Source organism: Cavia porcellus, unplaced genomic scaffold (genome assembly GCF_034190915.1).
Source record: "Cavia porcellus strain 051 isolate PalLab524CR breed Dunkin Hartley unplaced genomic scaffold, mCavPor4.1 scaffold_6, whole genome shotgun sequence".
Lineage (NCBI taxonomy): Eukaryota > Metazoa > Chordata > Mammalia > Rodentia > Caviidae > Cavia > Cavia porcellus.
Genome location: NW_026947489.1, coordinates 30246149 through 30270638, shown reverse-complemented (window position 1 = coordinate 30270638; position 24490 = coordinate 30246149). Strand labels below are relative to the sequence as shown.

The 24490-nt window shown below is 50.3% G+C and overlaps 1 protein-coding gene across 2 annotated transcripts; it reads right to left on the bottom strand.

The window, feature by feature from the left end:
- Positions 1-3657: 3657 nt before the first annotated feature.
- On the bottom strand, positions 3658-24438 carry Bmf (Bcl2 modifying factor). Of its 2 annotated transcripts, none has more exons than XM_063250294.1 (5): positions 24296-24438; positions 23797-23923; positions 21479-21775; positions 19602-19852; positions 3658-7292 (listed from the first exon to the last, which is right to left on the bottom strand). In XM_063250294.1, exons 3-5 carry the CDS (start codon positions 21768-21770, stop codon positions 7191-7193), a joined length of 645 nt encoding a protein of 214 aa, XP_063106364.1. In that variant the 5' UTR covers positions 21771-21775; positions 23797-23923; positions 24296-24438; the 3' UTR covers positions 3658-7190. The 2 variants fall into 2 exon arrangements, with proteins under 2 accessions (XP_063106364.1, XP_013014315.1); XM_013158861.3 differs by having other exon boundaries at positions 19692-19852; positions 24296-24437.
- Positions 24439-24490: the final 52 nt, after the last annotated feature.

Below are 24490 nucleotides of genomic sequence, written 5' to 3'. Positions count from 1 at the left end.
TGAAAACTGTCCTTGAAAAATCCTTTAAAATGCCACGAAATTCACTAAGCAGACATGACCATGTCTCAGGAAATCCTTACTGGGAGACCTCTCTTCTCCAACCTTAGTTCAACAGTGGAAGAAGATGCTGGCTGGTGTCCAGGCCACAGTAGACCAGGGAAATCTTTTTTTGAGTGTGATCAGATGCTGATGTGACATGAGACCAAGGAAGGGTTATCACCCATGCTCCCACACCAGACTCCTGCAGGCAGGCACTACCTGCTCCTGAGAGAACAGCACACGTGCTGCACTGAGTTTCAATATATCATGCCCTCCCTCTCACTCCGCTACCCATTTTCTAGTGCACAGTTGACTTCATACAAGTAATATGGATGCTTCAGGAATCACCATATTAATACCAGCTCTTACCTTGTTGTTACCTTGGGCTGCTGCTCCTGCATTCCTGACCATAGAAACTCTGAGATCATAAATGTCTGTTGTTTTAAACTGCTAAATTAAGGGGGCTAATTTGTGCATAACATGTACACAAAATACTAATACAATGGGGTACCTGCAGAGGCAGCTAAGGAGCAATCCCGTAGAGCAAGTTTTCAGTGGGGGCAATGGAATTACCTCTAGAAAAGCCCCTAGCAAGCTGGGAAAAGGGCACAGGCCTATAATCCAGCACTTGAGGCTAAGGGAAGAGGTCATGAGTTCAAGGCCATCTTTGGCTATATAGCCAGCTCAAGGCTTGACTCACTACTGATTGAGGCAGGCCTCAACACACACACACACACACACACACACACACACACACACACACACACACACGCACACACTGGGTGTGGTGGGTACTTGTCAGAGGCAGGAGGCAGGAGGATCACTGTGATTTCAAGGCCAGCCCCCGCTACCTAATGAACTCAAGGCCAGTTTGAACTACATCGTGAGACCCTTACTCCAACACTCATGCATGCACACATGCACACACACTGGGTGTGGTGGGTACTTGTCAGAGGCAGGAGGCAGGAGGACCACTGTGAGTTCAAGGCCAGCCCCCGCTACCTAATGAACTCAAGGCCAGTTTGAACTACATCGTGAGACCCTTACTCCAACACTCATGCATGCACACATGCACACACACTCACATGCACGCACACACATGCACATGCATGCACGTACACACTCTGCCCCCGTGGAAGGGGCAAGACTGGCAAGGGGCAAGTTAGGAACCTGTGCAGTCCAGGCACAAGGGCTTAAGATTATGAGGCGGAGATGGACAGAAGGCAGATGGCAGAGACATTTCCAAGCAAGACCAGCTAGAGTCCACCAATTTAACAAATAATAAAAAGTAGTATTATGAAGGGTTGGCAGTTACTAAAAATTTAAAATGCACCAAGCACTGTTTCTTTTGTGTACGTGGTGTGGGGAGGAGTACTGCATCTTGAACCAAGGGTCCTGCATATTCTAGTTCTCTACCACTGAGCTACATCCTTAGTCTTGTGATACGTTATTTAAAGACAGGGTCTATACTACCCCGGCTGGCCTTGTACTTGGAATTCTCTTGGCTCAGCCTTTTGAGTAGCTTGGATTATAGATGTGTGCCATCATGGCCAGCACCAAATATTATTCCTAAGCAGCCTTACACACTTTCACACATTTAGCCCCCCTAATAACTATATAGGTGGGTACTACTGTCTCATCTTACAGCAGAGGAAATGGAAGCACACAAGGAATAAGCAGCCTACCACACAGCTACAGGAACAGCACACTCCAGTTCAACTATGGGCCTCCATGCCCTGAATTTCCACACTGCACTTTCTCTGGACCCAGGGAGAGGGTGAATGGGACAAGAGCAAACTCTGAGTTTCCCACTGTAGGGGCAGATGACTTGCAAGAAAGAAATTACTGTCACCAATCAACCACAAATCCCCTGGGTCCCCGTAGGAACAGCTTAATATACTCAACTATAGCACACACATGAAATGTAAGATAACGTCTGGGCACGGCACCAGGCCCCACTTCTACCACACTCCAGTAAAAACAAACCTCTCTGTCCAAACACAGAGTGGTTAGCAGTGCCATGTTTTACAGGAGCACAGACACTTACTTGGCATTTAAAAAGGACGAGTTGGCTGCCTCACAGAGCTGGGCAAAAGTCTGGGCGATTTCCAAATGGAAACACAGATGGATGGTGCAAGACCCCTTAGCCTGACTCAGCTACTTAAAGAGCCCAAATGAAATTACTGGGCCTAAAAAAAAAAAGGAAAAGAAAAAAAAAATTACTGGGCCTCAGCATATGCATCTGTCAGACAGAGAAGTCAGACGTCAGACGAGATCACCCAGGCTGCAGTCCAAGCTGCAGTCCAGGCACAAGGGCTTCCGATGAGTGGGTAGAGGTAGGAACCAGAGTCCTGGGCTGGGCACTGGGGAGTGGACAGCTTCTTAGGCAAGCCTGGCTGGCCCCTTGTGCTCTCAAGTTAGTCCTGATAGGAACTGATAAGACCAGGAGTGGTTTTTCCAAAAGGCTTAGAGAACTCTGACAAAAGCTTTATTTTAATTAATTAATTAATCAATTAATCTACATAGTATTAGGAATGCACCCCCAGGGCTGGTGCTGAGCTCCAGGCTTTCTAAAAATATTTTTTAATTGTGAGAAAGGGTCCTGCTAAATCTCTAAATTCCTAGACTAGGCTCTAATTTGTAACCCTCCTGCCTCAGCCTCCTCCCAGAGTACTGTGATTACAAGCATGCACCACCATACCGGGTTCATCAAGAGGTTAGTTTACCCTTTGAAATCAGACATAGTGTTAATCCACAAAGAAATGCAAGCCAGGGAAGTTCCCTAAACGTGTGTAGAGCAGTGATGGCAAAACTTTTAGAGACTGAGTACCCGAACTGCAACCCAATCCCACTTATTTACTGCAAAGGCCAACATGGCCTCTGTGTGTGTGTGTGTGTGTGTGTGTGTGTGTGTGTGTGTGTGCAGGCATGTGCATGACAGAGGGGTGGATCCTGTATGGGAGGAGCAAGAGGAGCCCTGCACCGTTGCCCAATGAGTGGGAGGGGCAGCAGAGCAGGTCCTCCAACTCATTCCTTTTATCCTGGAAGGCCTACAGAGCTGGATTTTACACCACAAAGAACTGAAGTCTGAGGTGTCACATATTGGCCTAGAATCACAGAACCTCTGCTGTGCTTATCACGCAGTCAGGATCTGCTCTTCTCAACTCCAAGATGGAAAAGGAAGCTGTGACAAAAGCTCAGAGCTTTCGTCAGGGTCACTCAAGATAGCAGGTGAAGCCAGGCATGGTGACACATACCTACACCGCAGCACTCTGGGAGACTGAGGCAAGAGCTTAGCAAATTTGATCCCAGCCTGGGAAACTCAGCAATTTAGTGAAACATTGTCTCAAAAATAAATAAATACAGAAATAAATTTCTTAAAGGCTGGGATGTAGTTGAATGTGAAGGCCGTGGGTCCAAGCCCTAATATTCCAAAATTAATCAATCAATTAATTAATTAAGGCAGAGATGTAGGAATGTAGTTCAATGCAAAAACCTGGCATTCAATCTCTAGTACTGCAGGGAAGGAAAGAAAATAGCAGGTAAGAAAAGAGTGAGCAGTCTTTCTCCAACTCAGCCACTTGGAAATTTATCGTAACTCAAAAAACAAAGATGAGGTTTGCTTTAAATGGTTTTATTAAAAATTGTACCAGCTGATCGGGAATTATATATACACATACACATATATGCATGTGAAGGACACAAAGCCGAACACTCTGTACAGCATACAACAGAATGGGTCCCCATTCCCCTCCCTGCCCCAGAGGCAGAGTGCCCAGACACCAGGGCAACCAACCTGGGGATGAATGAAACGCTGCAGCTCACTGGGTCTCTCCCGGAAGGCCCGGAGGACTTAGGGAGGCGAAGGGGAGGCACTGGCCACCTGCACAGAGGGGCCTGCAAGTTCTGAGCACCTAGGCCATGGCCAGGGATCCAGGGAAGCTGGCCTTTCAAGGCTGCACAGTAAACCCCTGGAATCTTCGAAGACTCACAGGTTAACCCCTTTTCAGGCCAGTTGGCCATGATGGCCTCCAGAGGTCCTCATCTTCACAAAGACCCTTAGGACTCCAAACCTGGAATCTTCTGCTGCTTTGGGTTCTCCTGATCCCCACCTCCCATCAAGTCCCCATGAAAGACAAGTGGTCTTCAGGACAGTGCTTCTTACCAACAGACAAGCACAGTAGCCTCACAGCCGCCTTCCTGGAAAGCTGCAGGACAGGAGCCCCTCCCTGCCATGCCCCGGCTCAGTCAAGCCTCGGACTCAGCCTCACTCCCCTGAGAGCTGAGCAGGGCCCCTGAGAGATCTTTTTGCACTTCTGACTGAGCCTGGGAAGGGAGGGTAGCTGCCCAGCAGCCAGACTTCAAAACAAGCAAGGCAGGGGCAGAGGCATGGTTCCGAGCTCCAGCCTCACACACACCCCAACCAGTGTCCGGCCTACTGTTCCCATGGCTGCCACTTCTAGAAAGCCCTGAGGGTTCTGAATTAGAAGGGATGCTTGGATCCTGCATATCAGGTTCCTCTTCCTCCAGGGCATCCCACCACAGGCCAGCTCTCTCCTTCCCACACCCCTTAGCACTCTACAAAAGCTTCACTTGCTTCAGCTGGTTAGAGGCCAGGAACCAGGTCAGACTCTCCCGCCTTCTCAATCTGAGTCTCCACCTCCTGACCAGAGAGAGCTGGACTGCTGTGGTGGGGGATGGAAGCTGGGGGAGGGGCACCTCCTGAGGCTGGACTTGGGGAATGGAAGGCAGAGAGGAAGGGGCCAGTTCAGATCACTGAGCCAATTAAAACAGCCAGCCAGGGGGAACATGCCCTCCTGGAGCTCCGCTGCCAGGTTACCTCCTGCAGCACATGCTAGGCCAGTGATTCACCGCTACTCCTAGCCCACTTTGAGGACTGTATTTTTCAGGAGGGAGGAACAGAAGGGGGCTAATTTTGCCCTGATTTACCTAAGTGAATCTGTTCCTGGCTTGGCACTGTCAGGAGACAGTGCAGTGAGATTGACTTCCATCTAGCCACAGGCTGGACATTCTGCTGGGCTCAGTTCTCTGGACAGACCACTGGACATCCAGCCTGGGATGCCAGGGTCTCTGAAACTGACGACTTTGCCTCTGCAGTGAGGTCTTGGACCATCTTCTTCCTCAGCCCTGGTGGGAAGTCTGCTGAGAGGGGCTAAATGTGGCTGGTGTTCCCCCTGTCCCTGTGTTTTGTGGGCACCAGCAACCCCCTTATCACAGTCTAGATCCAGGGGTAAGAAAAAAAAATCTGTGTCCTCTCAATCACCACATGATATGGAGACACGTAGCAAGGCTGGGTTTCACAAGGGTCAGTGTGTCCCAGAGCCACGCTTCATATCCATTCCCTGGGCTCCTCCTTGGAAGCAGGAACCCATCTTCTTAGCAGGCAAACCACAGTACACACCCTGAGAAATGATTCTGGCTGAGAAGAGGTAATATCTCCATTCATCTGAGCAGACTGAAACAAAGGCTTCTGCACAATGTGAGGTCCTTATCAGAATCACACTGTGAGCACATATGGTACCTCTGTGCAAATAAGGAAAGGCACCCTAACTGAGCAGATGCAGTCGCACTTCAGTGCACAGACTGGAGCAGAGAACAGGCTGGATTTCAGCCTTCTTTAGCTCCCTCTGGAGGTCCCCTCGTGCAGTGAACAACCTGCTCAACTACATCCCGATCAATTGTCCTTCAGCCGTACTAAAGACTGCAGAACTGGAGAAGCTTGGACTTGTTTAGACTGCAAAGTCTACTCTGGACTTCTCCTTTGATTTTCTTGAGCATAACCAGGGTCTTCTCTGCCTTTCTTTGGGATTTGCTTCAACTTTAGCACCAATGTTGTCTTTTCTTATATATGCAAAAGTTGTAATTTACCTTCTAGGTATCTGGCTAACAGATACCTTGGGTCCACTATCAGAGCTGCCAGAACAGTTGCTTTAGATTCCATCCATTAGTGCCACAGCAGAAAGAGAAGGGTGAAGTTCAGAGGCAGCTGGGACCCTGTTGAACTCCAGAGCAAGCCCTCCTGGCCTAGTAGAAGCTGGAGGAACACAGGAAACGTGTATCCAGCTTTGATGGTCCCACAATCTAATCATTGTCTATTACTATAAAAGTCACTTTTCCATCGACAAAGCCATGGTCCTGGCTTCTTCCTGTATCCCAGTAGATGTGAAAAAAGGAATGAGGGTTCATGGGGAGGAGGTATATTTTTCCAAGGATACCTAAGGTCCAGGGTCCTGGGGGGCAGACCTGCATCAGTGAGGTGCCCACCACATTTCCCAGCCCTGCTGCAAGCCTGTCTCTTTATGTCCTTCAGTGAGATACCAGGGTAGAACACAGTCTAGGTGGCTGTGATTTTTGGAAACAGCTGACAAAGGCACAAGCTGCTGGGTGCAGCATGGTGACTGGCTTTGGCTCATCTGTGGCTGACAGCCAGGCAGCAGAAGTCGCAATGGTTCTGCAGCTAAGGGCAAATTCTGGGACCTCTGCATGGGCACAGATCAGATTGAGGCCTACGCAGAAGCCTGCTTCAAAAGTGGCACTTTAAAGGATCCCTGGAGAACCCCAACCCTCCATGAGGTCTGTTGGAGGTCACAGGTTCTGGGTAAGGATTCCTGAGCCCTTGGGGTGGACACCAGATGGACCATGTGAGAACCTAGATGTGGAACTAGCTGGCTGGTCTGGCGACACTGCCAGCCTTAGTTGGGAAGCCCCAGGCCAAGATCCTTTTGTGTCACAGCCCCAGTGCAAGGGGAAGACTGACAGGTGGAACTTGGGGTCTAATCCAGTCTCCTATTTTTTAACTGAGTTCCTGTAGAAAAACTTTAGTTTTGGACCACATTTTGGACCACACTGGCTGACTGAAGATTCGACTTGCCAGGGCCCTAGAGAGTTTCTTTATCGCAGACAGGCATCAGCCTCTTCTTCGACAGTGTTTGACAAAGGCCTCCATCTCTGGGTGAGGCCCTGAACAGCGGAAAGAAGGTCCCTGCTGGGGTATGTTGTATGTACACACAGAAAGAACTGTTACAAATAATAACAAAACAACTTCACAAGACAGTGCCAGTCCTCCCCAATGTCCTTCTGTTCCAGATTGCGTGAGTTCCTGATGGCCATGCAAAGAGGGCAGCCTGGCCTCACCTGGGACCTGCCCCTTCCCTGTTCTCTTCTCCGTTCAGACCCAGGTTGTGCATGAAGAGTAAGACCTGCCACCATGCGCGATTCCGGTTCTGTTGGTGCTGGAAGGGAAAAAAAATCACTGCTTATTATTCCCAATAAGGGCTCAGATCTCTATGCCTCCAGGTCGGCGCTTCAGTCCAGCAAAGGGGGAGGACAGGAGGTGAGGGGATCAAGAGGAGATCGTTGGGTTCTCCCCAAACAATTGAAGTTCTGGCATTAAAAAGCGCCAGGCTCTGTGTGTGCTGTGCACAAGAGGATTAGACGTGTTCCCCTGCTCGTAGGATTTTCCAGAGTTTAGCCCAGTGCTGTTTTTAATCAGATTGGCTCCTGAGCTGCCCCCGCCCCCCCAGCTCCACAGCACGAACAACAAACTTGCTTGGGAGAGAAAGAAGTCAACCGCTCCCGCCCCACTCCAAAGTAACACAGAGAACATTGCGGGTAGGGGGTGAGCCTCCATCTGCAAGTGATTTGACACTGTGAAGGTCAAAGGGTTAATCTTCAATTTAAACCACACTGCTGAGGCAGCAAAAACCTGATTTCATCCAGTGTGCTCTCGTGCTCCCGCTCTCTCTCACCCGCCAGCTCCCCCCTCTCAGCATCTCCAGCTCCAAACTGCCCTTTTTATAGCTGCTCTTGACAGTAAGCCATAAATAACCCCTCTTGGAGTGCTTTCCTACTAACTGGAGCCAATTAAACGTTAAGCAAGAACATACTTGAAAACAAAACAAAAACAAAGAATGCACACCATGCTCCGGAGGTTATCCCAGGTTCTACTGCAGGCTGGGGATTGGGGGACAAAGTTCAGGGGTCAGCTGCTCCCAGGGTCGAGGCTGGTGTCCAGCCCACTCCAGGTACCATTTCCCAGGGGCCAGCAGAGGCCCAGAAGGGACGAGGGGGTGCTGAAGAGGCAGTCTTTGTTCTCTCCTTGTCTGCCGGAGGAGGAGCACTGGGCTGGGGCCTCCACAGGGTTTTTGGTGGACAGAGGAATAAAAACCTAGTGTGCAGAAAAGAGCCAGCACAGGCTGGACTTGGATTCCTGCAGGGGCCCAGTCAGCAGGCACAGTTTATGTGAAATGCCCCAGGGAGCTGGGCCATCTCTTAGTCTTTAACCACAGCCATCGGCCCTTAGCAAGCAATTGCTAGTCTGACAGACAAAGGATAAAGTCAGTGAGACAACTGGACAGACCATCAGCACAGGTCTCCTGGACTCCAGAGCTGCCACGGTCCATCCAGCCCCAGCCTCCCTGACCTTTCCCCAAGAATCAGGCAAGTTGTTGGCTTCACCTTGCCCTATCCTCAGCCACAAAGAGAGAGAAACAGCATTCACTGAGGCTGACCTCTGGGCCCTGCCAAACCAGGTGAGTGCACAACACCTTGTGGCCATGGCAACAGAATGGCTCTTTCCCAACACAGCCCTAGGGCTGGAGGCACAGCCTCATACTAGAACAGCATGAGAAGCTGGGTGTGCACAGAGGCCTGGCCCACAGCACGGCAGAGAGCAAAGAGCGCCCTTGTGTTTTGTAAACAAAGATGCGTAGAAAGAGGAAACACACCCAGCTTAACAAAATCTGGTTAGAGTAAAGCAGTGTGAAAATGGATTCAGCCTGGAGCAGCTGAGTAGAAGACTCCTCCTCCTGCCTCGCCTCCCCAGCTGCCACAGTGGACAGGTGCAAAGGTCATGTGGTGGAAAAGGAGAATGCAGTCAAGGACACACCCCTGCAGAGGCCAGTCCACTGCACCCTAACTTCTCAGGTGCCTATCAGAAAAGGCCAAGGGGCAACAACACCAATACCATAATGATAACAGTAACATGCGGTAGGGGGCCAGGCTCCATGGTTAAATCTACAGTGCTCCCTACAAGCTCGTGTGTTTAGAGGTGGGGCTTTTGGAAGATTACTGGATGGTAACATTCTACAGCAATGAAATGTGTGTAGCTAAATGTGTAATCAGGAGGTGGGGCACAGTCAAGAAAGGTGGGTCACTAGGGATATGACCTAGGCGGTCATCTCACCCTCCCTTGGCTCCTCCCCTCCCTCTCTGCTTCCTGGCTGCATGAGAATCTTTTTCTCTGCCAGGTCCCTCTGCCATCCTGTTTCTTTCTTGGAGCCAACTGACTAAAACTGTGAGCCAAAATTAACTTCTCCTCCTTTAAATTGTGAGTATCAGGTATTTTGTCCCAGCAACAATAAAAGTAACCAAGATAGTGCTTTTACATCCTCGCTTTTCAAAACATAGTTCATGGGCCAGCAGCTGGCGAACCATACAGAAGTGTACCGGGAATGAAACCCTCAAGTGGGTGAGGTGTGCTGGAGCAGGTGGCGCACTTCTTGGCACACTGTAAACTTCTATGGTCCTCTTAAACCCACAGCAGGCACAGCTTACCATGCCCAGAACAGATAACTAGAGAGGTCATTTAGCCACTTGATAGTTAAGTGGCTGGGACTGGACTGAAGCTAGACCACCTGGCCCTCCAGCAATACCTCTAACACTTTGGTCCAAGTGACACTATACATCTCTCTTCACACCAGAGCGGATCCCCTTTCCTTCCCTTCGCTGAAGCATCCCAAACAGTTCAGTGGCTAAGGAGTTCTCTGGAGATAAGACAAGGCAACACCTTTACCTCATTACTTTGGGGAGTTCTGGGACCCAGCAGCTGTGGGCCAGTAAGCGCTACTGGACAAGAAGGTGGGAGGCTTGCAAAGGATCTGGGAAGGTATGGGTGGCACCGGCTGGTCTTCAGGGAGAATACTGTTTAGGCTTCTGGCTATTCTGGTCTCTCTAACTCATGAATTTGAAGGAAGGCACTACAGGTGGTGGCTGGACTCTCAGAAGAGAAATTAGAAAGCCTGGCTTTAGGCTGGGATCTCTCACTAGCCCATTTGTGCAAACTCACTTGATCGGGAAGGAAAATGCAGGTGCTGTATTAGAGCCTTAGTCTCTAACCCATCTGACACAGCTAGCCAGAGTGCTGCTGTCAAAGAGCCCTTAGCTCACGCTGGCCAGCAGAATCAGATGCTCCCAAGAAGGGGCCCAGAAATTTGTATATTATACATATATATACATATATATATATATATATATATATATATTTTTTTTTTTTTTTTTTTTGGTCTTTTTCCTTTTTTCGGTACCAGGGATCGAACTCCCGACTGCTTGCTTGCAAGGCAGGCGCTTATGCCGCTGAGCTAAATCCCCAGCCCCTGAAATTTGTATATTAGACAAGCTCCCTCTGTAACATAAAAAATCACAGGGAACATTTATGGTATGCAGTATGTTCATTCTCAAAGCAATACATGTTAATTATAGAAAAATGGGAAAATTCAAAAGAGAAAATAAAATCACTCATGATGTGTTCTTAAACACAATACTTCACAGTTTGGTGTCTTCTTCAGTCCTTTTCAACCACAGTAATGCCTCACCCTGGGGACTGGGCCCGAGATAAATCCTGCCAGGTGGCACATAATAGCCAGGGCACAGACAAGCTTTTGGAAACCATTGAAGTGCTTTCAGAGCTCTGAGGAGTTTGTCAGCACAATTACCTTCACAATGACCATGTGGAGTGCCAACCACTGGATAGTGTCATCCTCCTGGCATAAGCAGAGCTCCACAAACACCACCCTGGCCACCCCTGCTACAGGACAGCTTCCATAGGAAACCACACTGCCTCACACCGAGAGGACCAAAGAAGGCCCCGATTCCAAAGGACAGCAAGACATACAACATTTTCTAAAAGTTAAACAAAAGGGCTGTCTAGAAAGGAAAGGAAAAGAACTCGAAGGGAGGCCAGAGAGAGAAACAGTAAGGAGGAAGGAAACCAGCCTTTACCGAACAGGATGAAGGACACAAAGACACCAAAACACCAGAGAGCCTGGGTCCTTCCAGAGGAGGACCAGACGAAGGGGGAACCAGGAAAGAATGGGCCTGGCCTCTGATTCTCAGGCCCTGGCCCAGTGCCCAGCCACAGTCTGAGATCAATGAGGGCAAATCCCAGGGGCAAGGCCCAGCTCTCCCAGACCAGCGTGGGCTCCACTCACTGCACAGGGGCTCCCAGAATGCCTTGGGCGGGGTTGCTAGGGACAGGGAAAGGGAAGCTTACTGTAGAAGCTTCAAGTGGGAAGTAACAAGCCCTAGCACAGAAGGTCGAAGTGTTCTGGTAAGAAAGGGTATGAACTGGGGTCTCAGGGAGACTGACCGATATTCTGTGGCTGGGTCTCACTTTCCTGTGGCGTCCACAGGAGGCAGCTGGCAGACACTCAGTCGTGCTGCATCATGGGAAATGTGGACCCTTAACACGTGTGTGCTGGAGTGACTACTGATAACCCATCTGTCTGAGGCCAGAAACAACTGATGTCTGGCCAGGTCAGAAGATGTCCTTTATGTGACAGCCTTGATCTCTCACCTAGTAGAGGTCAACTAGTGAAAGGCTTGGAAAAAAAATAAATACAAAGCTGGCTGTGGTATCGACAAGGTTGGATTACACATATCAGACTCTGTTTTGTCCCACAAGGCCTCTGTAATCAGCACAAGTGTGCTCCCGGTGCTGCCTGGATAAGGATCTCCCTTGGCCTAGCTCTTTGCCGACTCCACTCACGCTCCAGGGGCGGGCGGGGGGTCCTGCGTTTCTCCAGTGCTCCAGGCACCGGCAGCAGAGCTAAGTCGCCCCAGGGAATCCAAAGAATAAGCAGAGCCACGCTGCACAAGGCTCCAAAAGGCCCTGACACACAAAGTACAAATTCACCAAACAGGTTGCAAGTGATACTATCTCAGACTTGGGGCAGAGTGCTTTCTATCTTCTCATTTGGTTCCCACAAAGACCTGGGGCACGGGAAGAATGGGGATTTCCAATCCCATTTTACAGATGAGAAGCAAAGGCTCAAACAAGGAAGTTAGGTAGATGATTCAAATCCCTGGCTTCTGACGCCAAAGCTATGCCCTCTTGCTGCAACTTTAATGCAGGTTTCCTCGCATTGTGAAATCAATGGTACCTTTGCAAAAAGAACGGCCACAGAACTGCTCCCCTAGTATGTTTAAAGACATTGTTTCCAGGCCATTAACTACTTAGAAAGGATGCTATGGACCATATAGAATAAACCTTTCCAAGGCAGAGCTAACTAAAGATCAAACAGAAATAAAGCCAAGACTGGTGTGAAATTAGAACATCAGACCATGCTCTCAAACCACCCCTCATTTTCTTTAAAATGCAGAATTGGACACACTCTACTTCACAGGGAGCAACATGCTCTATACAGTGAAGTTTTCCTGCCTCTTCCCTTTCCCCTGTCACAGTCTAAAGCTTCCCAGACCAAGGCTGAGGGAGAGTCGTGCAGCTGAGAAGAGGGACACTAAGATAAGGGCAACTTTAGGAAAATTCCACTTGGAAACAGTTGGGAAGATATTTTTAACAAAAATGCACCAAGGTTTTATCAGGCACCCAACTGAGCAGAAAGTTAGGAGGGATACAAAGATGATTCGGGTATAAACCTCATTCTCAATTATTTTACAGTGTAATAGTGAAGAAAGCAAGGACACAACACTAAGTATTTTATGAGGCAGAACAGGCCAGGGCAATAAATGGGAGCTCCATTGTACTCTAGCTTTCTGGAATGTGCCTGCTGAGAAGCAGGTGTGGGAGGTGGGAAGATTATGGTTTTAGAATCAATCAGAAGTGGGTGACCCCCAGCTCAGCCACTCACGCCGTAACTTAGGCATGTTACCTAGCTTCTCGGAGCCCCTGTTTCCTATAAAATGGGAACAAGGGGGTCTAGAAGTACAAGGTTGCTCTGGTGATTAAATGAGAAAAATAAACTGCAAGTCCCAGACCCAGTGGCAACACAGAACAGCACACCTTCCCTGGGGCATATAGGGAAACATGGCACCCAGCCCGCCACACTGAATGCTCCCCTGAACAAGCTCTGAGCACAGGGCCTGCACTTGGAGCACCACCTTTGGAGCAAAGGCATGAAGCCTTGGAGAGATCCCGGGCTTTTCTCTTTAAGACTGGTCACAGTAGCCAAAAGCAATTGAGCTCCAAATCCCAGCCTGCCAAGCTAAGCCAGGGATTCTGACATCCAGGGTAACCCATGGTCCCAGGGGCCCCAGATTGCTTCTGACCCAGACACCCAAGTAGCCAGCAGTGCTGCAAAACGGAAAAGGAAAAAATACTTCTTGCCAAGAGCATCTCGGCCCAGACAGCATCACTAACAGGATGTTAAAGCCACTATGGCAACACCAATCACTTCCAAAAATGACTGGGCGAGGATAGCGGGGGGGGGGGGGGGTGTAGTAAGGCCTCCTCTACCCCAGCTGTAGGTACTGCCTTCAGCACCCCTCCCCAGCATTCCCACCACACTCTGGGGGTCACTTTGTATTTTGGTTGCCCTGTCTCAGAATCGCCCCATCCAACTACTGGGCAACTTCTAAAGCTCTCAGGAAGGAACAGTAATGTATGCCTTGGCCAGAAAGGAGGGAAGCAGGAAGAGAAGCAGGAGAGGCAAGCCCTCTGTGGCAGTGGATATGGCAATGGAGAAGGGACCCCAAGGCTCTGAATCCCAACTTGGAGTCTTTACAGGGGCCAGTTTGCTAGACAGACCAAGGCAAACTGAATAAAGATGAAGGTAAGTATCCCTTGAGCTAGCTGCTCCTTTGCTGGCTATGGGCCATATTCCATGGCTGCCAGACATGGATCAGAAAGCAAATTAGAGATTTTTATTTATCTTTCTGCTATGGCTTGTATGGAGATGTTCTCCCAAAGCTTCATGTGGTCATAGGTGGGGCTTTTTCAAAGGTGGCTGGATCTCGACTATGTAAGTCTGGGATTGATTGATGGTGCAGTGCTAAAATCAAGGATGCTAGGATTAATGGTGTGAATGCTACTCACCCTAAATATCCAGGATGAACTATAAGGAATAGAAAGAGCTGTGGTTACTTCCTTGTTTTCTACCCTCTGCCTGCCATGAACCATTTCTCCTCTGCAATGCCAACCTGACTTGGAGCCAGTCAAACTATGGATTGAAACATCTACAAACTGTGAGCTAAATAAATAAGCCTTTCATTCTCTAACTTTGAGTGTTGGGTATTTTGTCTCAGCAATGAGATAAAAGTAACAAAGATGTTTTCTTTATGCCTCCCCCAATCCTTTCTTCGTATCACCTCTCATCCCCATCTCCTTCCAAAGCCAACTCCCATCCCCATAGCCTTCCTTGGTGAGCAGGAAGGAACAAACTGTCTGGAATTACAAGGCCCTTCTGGAAGAGAGAGCAGTCAGGTGCAGAGTGTGGGGAACTCGGCCTCTAGTCTGCCACGCTGATGACTCAGAAGCTAAATATAGCGAGTGATATAAACAGAGCCAGCCACAGAGCAAACACAGGGCCCCTAAGTCCCAGCACTGGCGTGTGTGTACACGCGCATGCGTGCACACACACACACACAGCCTCTCCACAGCCTTTCCCCCAGGCTCACTGTTCCCCTGGCACTGTCCTGGGTGGACCTGCCACTCCTGGGACAGATGCTGGTTCTCTAGGGGTACTGATCACTCAAGGGAAAACCTCTAGGGCTTCTACACAGGGCTGTCCCCTGTAGAACCCAGGTGACCTCATTAACCGTGATCTGAGCTCCAGAAAACCACTCCCCTACCTGGACAGCATCTTGAAAAGTCAGGAAACAGGCCCTCCCTGAACAAAGAATCCAGGTTGCCTAGCAGAGAAACTGCTAGTTAATGAACCATGAAGTCACCAACTTGAGTATGACTTCCAAGTGAGCACTCCAAGAACTGTAAAGCCAGGCCCAAGAGAAATCCCAAACTCCTTTTTAAATATTTAAATTTACTCCTTTATTTTCCAAAGGTGTCCAAGTATGTTGTTGTCTGCAGTGCTAGGGATCAAACATAGAACTTCAACATGCTAGGCAAATACTCCACCACTGAGCATGCCAGTATGCCATCTTCACCCCAATGTACCCCAAAAATTACTTGTACTATACTTCTCTAATGCCTTTCACAGCAACTCAGCAAATAAGCACTAGAACCTCAGGCTCACCAGGGTTAACACTTTGCCCATGAACAAAGATCATGTACGTGTCAGAGCTGTGAATTTAGCCCAGATCTGCTCCTAGTCCAGGATCCTTCCTGTGATATCACAACTAAAGACAGTTTTAGCTGATGTATGATGATGTCTACTCCACATGCAGAGCAAATAAATTGCCTAAATGTGCCACTCATGACAGAACCCTTTTCAACTGAATGATGAAAATTTTTCTTAAATTTCATTTTCCAAAACATCTAATTACTATTCAAGGAATTTCCAAATCTGACTCTTCTGAAAGGAACCACTTTTTTTTTTTTTTTTTTTTTTTGGTCTTTTTCGTTTTTTATCGGTACCAGGGATCGAACTCATGACTGCCTGCTTGCAAGGGAGGCACTTATGCCGCTGAGCTAAATCCCCAGCCCCCTGAAAGGAACCACTTTTAATATGAAGAATTCCAAGCCTCTTGTAGCTTTAGACTCACTCAATGACCTACTGCTGCTACTCTTCTGAGAATCTTTAGCTTCTTAACATCACCTAGACTCCTACAAATTTCAAGATGGGTCAATGGGACAAGAGGTTTTTCCAAAGGGAGGGAACCAGTTTCTCCCTTTCTTCCCTAGGCACTTGCTGGAGACCTCAGCATGGGAAATGGGAAGAAGCTAAGGCTCAGACTTTCCAGCCAGGGCAGCCTGTGAGCTCAGAAACTGAATGGACGAGGGAACACTAGGTTACAGAACCCAAACCATAGTGTAGCTCTATCAGTGGGCCATCAGGGATCCAAGCCTTGGTTTTAGAGGAACAAAGCAGAAAACCTTCCCACCTGACTCAGCTGGAGGCAGGGCATATGGCAAGATTTGGAGAAGTTTGATCTCCACTCACTTGGCATCCAACTCTCTCTGACTCTGTCTCTGTCTCTGACTCTGTCTCTGTTTCTCTCTGGTTCAGAACCCCAAAGAGCTAATGGTGACCACCGGCTAACCTTTTACCTCTGTATTCTCACCTGTGGGTCCAGAGAGGCCACCCAGAACCAACCACTTGGGTAACCAAGTTAGCTTTCCACCCAGCCACATGCTTCAGAAACATGCAGAGATGGCACATGGCCTGCATACTGTGACACCCAGGGGAATCTGGAACTTGTTGCAAGCTGCACCTCTCAGTTTTATATCTCCAAGAGAGGTTTTTATAACAAAGGACAGAGGGGGAGCTCACAGTTCCTACACGATTGAAGGGCAGTCTCTGTTGTCTGCACATGGTTCCATATTTAGGAGAGAAGGAGGAGCTCAGACCTCCCCAGCCACCTTATGCCTCTGGGGCTGCCTGTCTCAGAGGGTCTTTAAATGAAGCCCACAATGAAGGGGAACAATTACCACTCCTTGAGGAGAAATGGATAAGATCAAGGCCTACAACTGAGCAGCTTGGATACTGATTTTTGTGGACAGGGCAGGTGGGAGAGGGTTCAAGGAAGTCAGGTCTGCTCAGGGTCAGCTCGGCAGGTAGAGAGAGAAATGAACTGTGAGCCAATAAGAACAAACTCAGAAGTGATCAGGATTATAAGCAGGAGGAAACAAGTATTCAAGAACATCTACAGCTGTGAGGCAATAATCTGTTCATTAGCACAGTTGTAGTCACTTCACAATAGATATGTATCTCAAAGCATGATGTCATATACTTTAAATATATATGACTTTGCCAATCATATCTAAAAAGTCACTATGTGCCTGAAATTTTTCTAGGTTTTCTCACTTAATCATCAAGATAAAATTGCATGGTATTAGGTCTCATTTATAGAAGAAACAGGCTCAGCAAAGTCAAAGGACTTCCCTATGGCTAATGGCATCACTGAAGTGGCAGAACTCAGTGCCACTCAGGTGGCAGAACTGTTATTAAACTTGGGCCTTCAATCTCTGTACCTGAAGCCTAAAGACTGAACCCTGAACAATTTCCTTCCCAATGCCTCAGTCTCTAAGCCTACCAAAATGGCAGGTGCTGGGGTGTAGTTCAGTGGTAGAGTGCTTGCCTAGCATGCAAGGTGAGGTCCCCAGTTCAATCCCCACTACCATCAACAACAACAAAAGAAAGTGAGGAAAAGGAATAAGGAAAGAAAATAAAAACGTCAGAGTGACAATACTTTCTAGATATCAAATATTACATCATAGTTTATGTAAGGATCAAAGTCAAAAGGTGATTCATTTTTTTAAAGCAGAATTTAAAAGGTCCAGGAGTGCTAGTGTTCCATTTCCTATCACCCTGGCCCTGTGTGGGTTAAAAGCCAGAGGACTGGGGATAATTCTCCAAGGAGAAGACAAAAGCCTATCTCTTTGTAGAGGAAAATCTGATGAAACCAACTCTTTGGCCTAGAAAGGCCTTACTGGTCAGCTCCTGTCCCAGCAAAGTAGGAGAGTAGGGGGCCAGGGATTTAGGTCAGTGGCATAAGTGCCTGCCCTGGCAAGTGTGAGGTTGTGAGTTTGATCTTCAGTACCAAAAAAAAAAAAAGACGGTAAGAGAGTAAGTGGCTGCCAGGAGGACAGGGGCACAGAAACCTGGGCACCAGTGTGGGATGAAGTGCAGGGCACAGAAGGATCACGTACTCCTCCACCAGTTTTACTTCTCCCCAGCTGGGCAGGTCCTGCCTGAGACCAGTCTGGAACTGGCCTGTTCCCTGAAGTGGGCAGCCCTGAACTGGGAGATATAATGCCAGTTGGCAAAGAGCAGGTCAGACCTTGGGATTAGGACCCATTTTCCTGTGACAGGGTAGAGCTGGGGGAAGGAGGCTTCCCCCAGCTGGGAAGGGGTCCTCATAGCTGAGGAGGGCTCCCCTTGGATAGGAAACATTCTGGGAAACAACTGTTGAGCCAGGTCAGATTATTGAGAATGAAGAAAACTATAGATGTCCTGTAGATGAAACTAGGAAGCAACAGCCTCTGTATCCTCCCGTCTCTTTGCCATCACCAAGCCCAGAAGCTATCAGGGGCTCACCCCTAAGCCTGTACAACCAGGGTAGAGTAAATGGGCAAGAAGTAGGCCAGGAGACTGAAAAGAAAAATCAGAGGAAACCGCAACAGGGACCACTGGGAAACTCTAAACTAAGTTTCCATAAAACAGTCAAAGAGAGCAGCAACCCAAGCAGGTAGCCAGGCTGCCTGATAACCTGACCTCAGGGCCACTCTCCCTTCCTGATCACCAAGAGCTGGAGGAGCTGACCAGGACCGGGTCTAGCCCCAAATCTTCCCTCAAAATGCCCCGCCTGAACGTATAACCACAGGTAACCTCCAGTGGCCTGTACTCAGGAATCCCAAGGTCAAATATCCTAACCTTAATCCTCTTCCTTCGAGTACTGGCAACAGTTTGATCTCAAAGTCAAACTGACTACTACCAGTAAGTCTCTTCTGGTCACCTTAAGTTACTTATCTAATCTCAGAGTCTGCAGAATCATGTTAGTTATTTATTTGCTCGACTTCCAGACAGACAGACCGACAGACAGGCAAACAGGCAGGTAGACAGACAGACAGGACACACACAGCGTGCCAGGACAAGGACATAGTCCCAACTTAGGGAATGTGTTCCTTGCCAGGTGGCATGGCTTTGCCTCAGCAGTGGCTATAACAGCACAGTCTGGCCTCAGGCTTCTCTCCTCACGTTGGCAGCCATCCAGAAAGCACACCAGGTGAGGAAGGGTTAAGCGCCTGGGGCCAGGCTCAGACAGCGGCTGCTGTGGACAGGGCAGTTTCCAGCCCATGGCACCAAGGGCTCCTCCAGCACGAGCCTGCCAGCCGCCGCCTTTGTTGACGGCCTCTGCCACATGCTCGGCTGACACGCGATGCTCCGCCCTGGTGGGGCTGGTGCCAGGCTGCCGGCCAAGCACCCGGCGGAGCGCCTGGCTGGCTGCCGGTCTGGGGAGACTCTCCAAGGTGCGCTCAGAGTCCCAGGCCTGCGGCCGGTGTTCCCAGACAGACAGTGAGAAGTGGCTCCCCAGCTGGAAAGTGTCAGGTTTCAACCGGTTCCACCACTTTCCCCTACTCAGGCCCCATCCCCTGGCCTGATTACCCCTTTCTCACTGGCCCTCTTCAGGCTTCCCCAACTGCCCTCTTCACTGCAGCACCCTGAAAATCTTCCCCTCCAGTCTATGAGAGACAAGCCCTAACCCTGGGCTGGAAAACAGTCTGCCAGGCAGAGCTGCAGAGAGCCATCCAGTTCACAAGGAGGGATCACGGTGGCTCTGGCTCTCGTGGGGCAGGAGCCAAGAGTAGGTAGATAACCAACTTGGAGCTCAGAGAGGAGGACAAGAATCCTCATCCAGTCGGGCCCACAGGATTCACAGGAATGACAAAAAGTCAAGGCCACAGTCACCTGGCAGGGACCAGCTGCTGAGGAGGACCGAGGCAGGCCCTGGCTCCCAGCCCCAGCAGATGCATCCCCCATTCCAGCCCTCAGGCCTACTTGTTGAATGTGAAGTCGGTGGAACTGGTCTGCAATGCACTGAAGCTTCCGGGCGATCTGTACCTCTGCTCGATGTTGCCACTGACCTTCAGGGGGCTGCTCCCCAAGGGGCAAGCCTGCAGGGAAACTGGCAGGGAGAGGAAGCCGGTAGCCAGCATTGCCTGCAAAGAGAGAAGATCCACATCTCAGGCTTCTCTTCTCCTGCGCATCCTCTCCCTGTCTACCCTTTTGGCCATGACCCGAGCCTGAGGGTAAACACTGGGATGGGGAGGGAAAAGAAACAGCCTTCCTTCATCAGGGCACTCTGCCAAGCTTGGACAGTCTACCCTGCCTGCTGCCCAAGTGTACAAAAAAAAAAGCTGATGAAGAGGCTTGGGGTGTGGTTTAGTGGTTCTTAGCATGTGCAAGGCCCTAGGTTCAATCTCCTACACACACACACACACACACACACACACACACACACACACACACATTACTGTCAGGAGAAGAAAGGAGGAGCTCCAGCCTTCTCTTTACTCTGGGCTATGTTCCAGTCACTGTCAGTGTCAGGGCAGGGTGGTAATGTGTGTGAGTGAGTGTGCCAATCTTCCTCCTTATTTATCAAGCCACAATTGACCACAGTTTATTATTAATGTAGCAACAGGTTGCAGCTCCTCTCTGGAAAACCACAGGCAGCAAACAGCCCTCCAGAGTTTCTGGGGTGAGCAAAGCAGGACATGGAAGAAAACAGAGCATGGGACATCTTCACTCTTGTAGTGCGGCAGAGAGAAAGGTGGGCTCAGCACCCTAAGCTCTAGGTAGTAGCGGGAAAGCTGAGGTCTTGCTTGAGCTGCCAACTTCCTCTCTGGAGGTCCCCCCAGGAGTGTGCTCCTGATCAGGACAAGGTACTAGCCAAATGCTGGCACTAGCTTGGCCACTAGGGGCACTAGCTCACCTGCCGCCTCCCTCCTCTTCCCCCTTTCCAGGCTGCCAGCTTTGTCCAGCTCAGATGGCCTTCAGTATTTGCTTAACCAGCAGCGCCCCATGGAGCAGTTCCCTCAGGAAACAGTGTAGCCCACTCTGTTTGGTCTGTCCCACTCTGCTCAGGCAGACACTGCAGAGTCGCTTGAACCCACCCACCCTCCATCAGCCAAGCGGCCAGCCCTGCCCTTTTGCCAAAGGAGGGCATATGTCTCATAAATCACTTCCACCCATAAATGAAGAGTCTTATCTGATTGGGAAAAAAAGCCTCTCCAAAAAAAGAAAAGAAAAGAAAAGAAAAAAGGAAAGCTCCTCCACTGGCCCAGGGCCGAGGCAGGCCCAACCTCTTTCTCCATTTCCCCTTCCAAACACAGAAAGTCCCAAGTGACAACTGGGGGCCACCTTCTGCCTTCAGGAACACTCCAGACTCAAACTGGCCAGGTTTTCCCCCAGACTGTCAGCGAGTCACAGATCTCCCAGCCTTCTCTCGGGCAACCTGAGCCACTTTCAGGAAGGGAAATCACTATTAGGACTCAGAAGACTGAGTCACTCCAGGGAACAGGATGTCAAAGGAGACACCATGAGCCCCAGGATCACTCCAGGACCGAACAGAGCAAAAAAAAAAAAGAGTAAAGCAATGAATCTTGTGTGGGGCTCAGCACAGGTAACAAGCAGTAACCAGGAGAGATGCAAAAGGCAGAAAGATGAGGGATGAAGCCTCTGCTGCTTATTTTGAGAAGGAAATAGCAGAGCACAGGTTTGGAGAGGGAGAGTCCCTCCCTTCCCCCAATCTCTATAGGGGCAATCCTAAGACTAAAAGCACTCACCATAAAAGAGTCGCTGGGGTTCCTCAGTCACCCCACAAGGCAGCATGACACCCTGGCTTGGAGAGGATGGGCTGAGGGTCTGAGTGGCCTTGTCTTCCTGGCTGGTGGGGCGAAGCCCAGGGCCACAGCAGTGGGTGAGAGGAAAGAGGTGCAGCCGACCAAGGGGACAGTCCAGCTGGCTCTGGGCAAAGAGATCAGCAGAGAGCAGGCTCCCAGGCTGGGTCCCCGGCTCCCCATCCTCGGGTTGGAACACATCATCCTCCAGCTCCTCCACACACTGAGGTGGCTCCATCTCCCCTGTTAAGGACCAATGCAGGCATCTGGGATGCTGCCCACCTGGGCCACACCCAGAAGTCCTCCCTCTTCTTTCCTGCTTCCCCTTTTTATCTGAGGCAGCTGTGCTAGACACTGATGAGATGGGTGATTCCAGTCCCTAAAAGTGAACTGCCTCAATGTCAAGAAGCTCTTCCCGGGACGTCAGAGCCACCCTTCACTTGACCTCTTCTAACCTAATCAGATCACAAGGTTTGAGGCCGAGGGATGTGAATGACAGCAGGTACTATCAGCACACAGGGTACTTGGGAAAACAGACACAAGTTCTAGCCTCTGAAGTGGCTATGGGAGCCAGAGGAGGACAGACTGGCCTTATAAATGATGTTCACCATGCATGCGTACACACACACACACACACACACACACACACACACACACACACAATCACTGAAGGAGTATTCTCCAAGCTCTCATCTCAGTCTGAGATAAACTCCAAGCTCAGCAGCAAAAACAAAAGCAGCAATTCTGGGCCAGCTAAGTTCCCTCCAAACCTGCTAAGCTCCGCCTTAACGCCATGCACGCTGGTCTCCACCCCCTACTTGCACAACACTACAAACAGCTCTGCGGTGTAGTTAGAGTGTGTCTTGGGAAAGGGAATAAAGACCCAAGTTAGTCACTGTAGCCGCCTCCTCAGCACTCCTCGAGCACAGCAGAGCCATCTACCTATCACAAATTGGCCTTGGGATAGGTCCAGCCTTTGGCAAAATGGCCAGCCTCCTCCAGCTCAGACTATTTACTAGTCTCCAATCTTCCTCACACCCCCAGCCTCCCGTTCCTGCCAGTGCTGACCTGAGATTACTGCACTGTGCCTCACAGAAGGAAGTGAAATTCAGCCCTCTCTCTGACCTCACTCACTGCCTGTTCCACTCAGGTTGTTGATATGAGTTTCTTGGTGACACAGAAGTTCCTTTTGCTCCACCTGATGGCTCTTGGAAGTCTGCTCTCAGATCCATCCTTCTCTGCCCCACCCCCACACTTCCTCTTAGGACCCCTAGTTGCCACTAGAAGCAGCGTCCACCTGAGTGCTTAAGGAAATGTCCAAAGCTTGTCTTTATTAGACTCTAATATATATTCCCAAGAGTTCTGTCTCCCAGCGTCTTGCCTTTGAAGCACAAGCCAAGTGGTCTGTGGGCTAGGATTCTCAGTGAAATTCACAAGCTCTGCCTTTCCCAATGCAAGGTCTCTGAAGCACTTGCTCCAAGCCTCCCACCACCCCATCCAGTCCCTGGCTACCTATAGTCCTGTTTCTGCCTTCTTCTCAGGAAAGGCTGTGCCTGATAGGACAACAAAACAGACGTCTCTGGATAGGGTATCCCAATGTGTGTATGTGTTGGGGGGTGCTTATCAGCAACAGGAAACGAAGTGCTTTCCTGAGAGGAATAAGTGCTGTCACCTTCCAGGGGCTCCCCCTCTGCCCTTCAGCCTCCTCTGCCGGCTGGCAAACCCCAACCTAAGAAGAGGTGCTTCACAGCCAATCAAAAGAGGAGTCATTGTCTTGGTGTTTCCTTTGAAGCCTATCACTTCCCCTCCCCCTCCCAGCAGAGCCCCAAAGACCATCTCTTCCCTGGACTGGACGGGGGGGGGGGGGGGTAGCCAGAGGGCGTGGCTCTGCAAGCTCCGGGGACTCCCTATCCTTCTCCACAGGAACTGCAGGTGGCTCTCTTGCTGCTGAGAACATCGGGAGGGGGTGTTGACACGGTCAAGTAAAGGAACCTTCTTCTCCCTCTTCCCGGGTTTGAAGTAGTGATATCCACACTGGCAGGAGGAGAGTACTTTCTGAGAACACTGCCAGGGAATGCTTTATTTCTAGCTAGGGAACTAAAGCGCGTAGGAAGCAACCCAAAGCAGAAGAGATTGAACTAGGATGTTGAACTTGGACTCCTCTTAGAAGGCAGTGACTAAAATTTCACGGTGCCCGCGAGCGCGCGCGCGCGCACACACACACACACACACACACACACACATACACACACACACACGCAGACCTGGGTGACTCCAGGAGAGAGAATCGGCCTCCGAGTCGTGGTGCCAGGGCTCTGTGCCAGGGTCCAGCGTGACGAACACTCGGGGGCTGGGCGCCCAGACTCGACGGGGAAGGAGGGGAAAGCCCAGCTGTTAAGGAAAGGAAGCTTCAGACTCCGTAGGGAGGCAGGACACCCCAAATTCCCTTCCCTACCCTGAAGTCAGACCCAGAGGCCGGGCCATCTCGGGCACCCAGGTCTAACACTACGCCCCAGGATCTCCACCCGCAGGGACACGATTCCTTCAGGCTCCAAACGCTACCTACTCTTGGAGCAGCGCGCCGAGATAGGGGTTCTGCAACCCGTCCTCATAGCCCAGCACCCCAGACCCTCATGGTCACCCCAGATGCCCTGCAGCCCGAACCCTTCCCTGGCCCCCGAACGGGCGCAGCGCGACGCCGCTCCCCACTTCCCGAGGAGGTGCGACCCAACCCCGCCCGGCCCCCGGCCGCCCGGAGCTCACCGGACTGCGGCAGGAGGCGGGCGGCGCGGGTCGGGTCCGCGGCGGCGGCGGCGCTGGCGGGCGCGGAGGAGACCAGGACGCACCGCGCGGTATTGTTTCCAAAATACGCCCGCCCCGGGCATCCCGCAAACAGCTGACGAGGTCCCTCCCCTTTGCGTCACGCAGACCGCGGGCCAATCACGAGTGTAGCCCAAG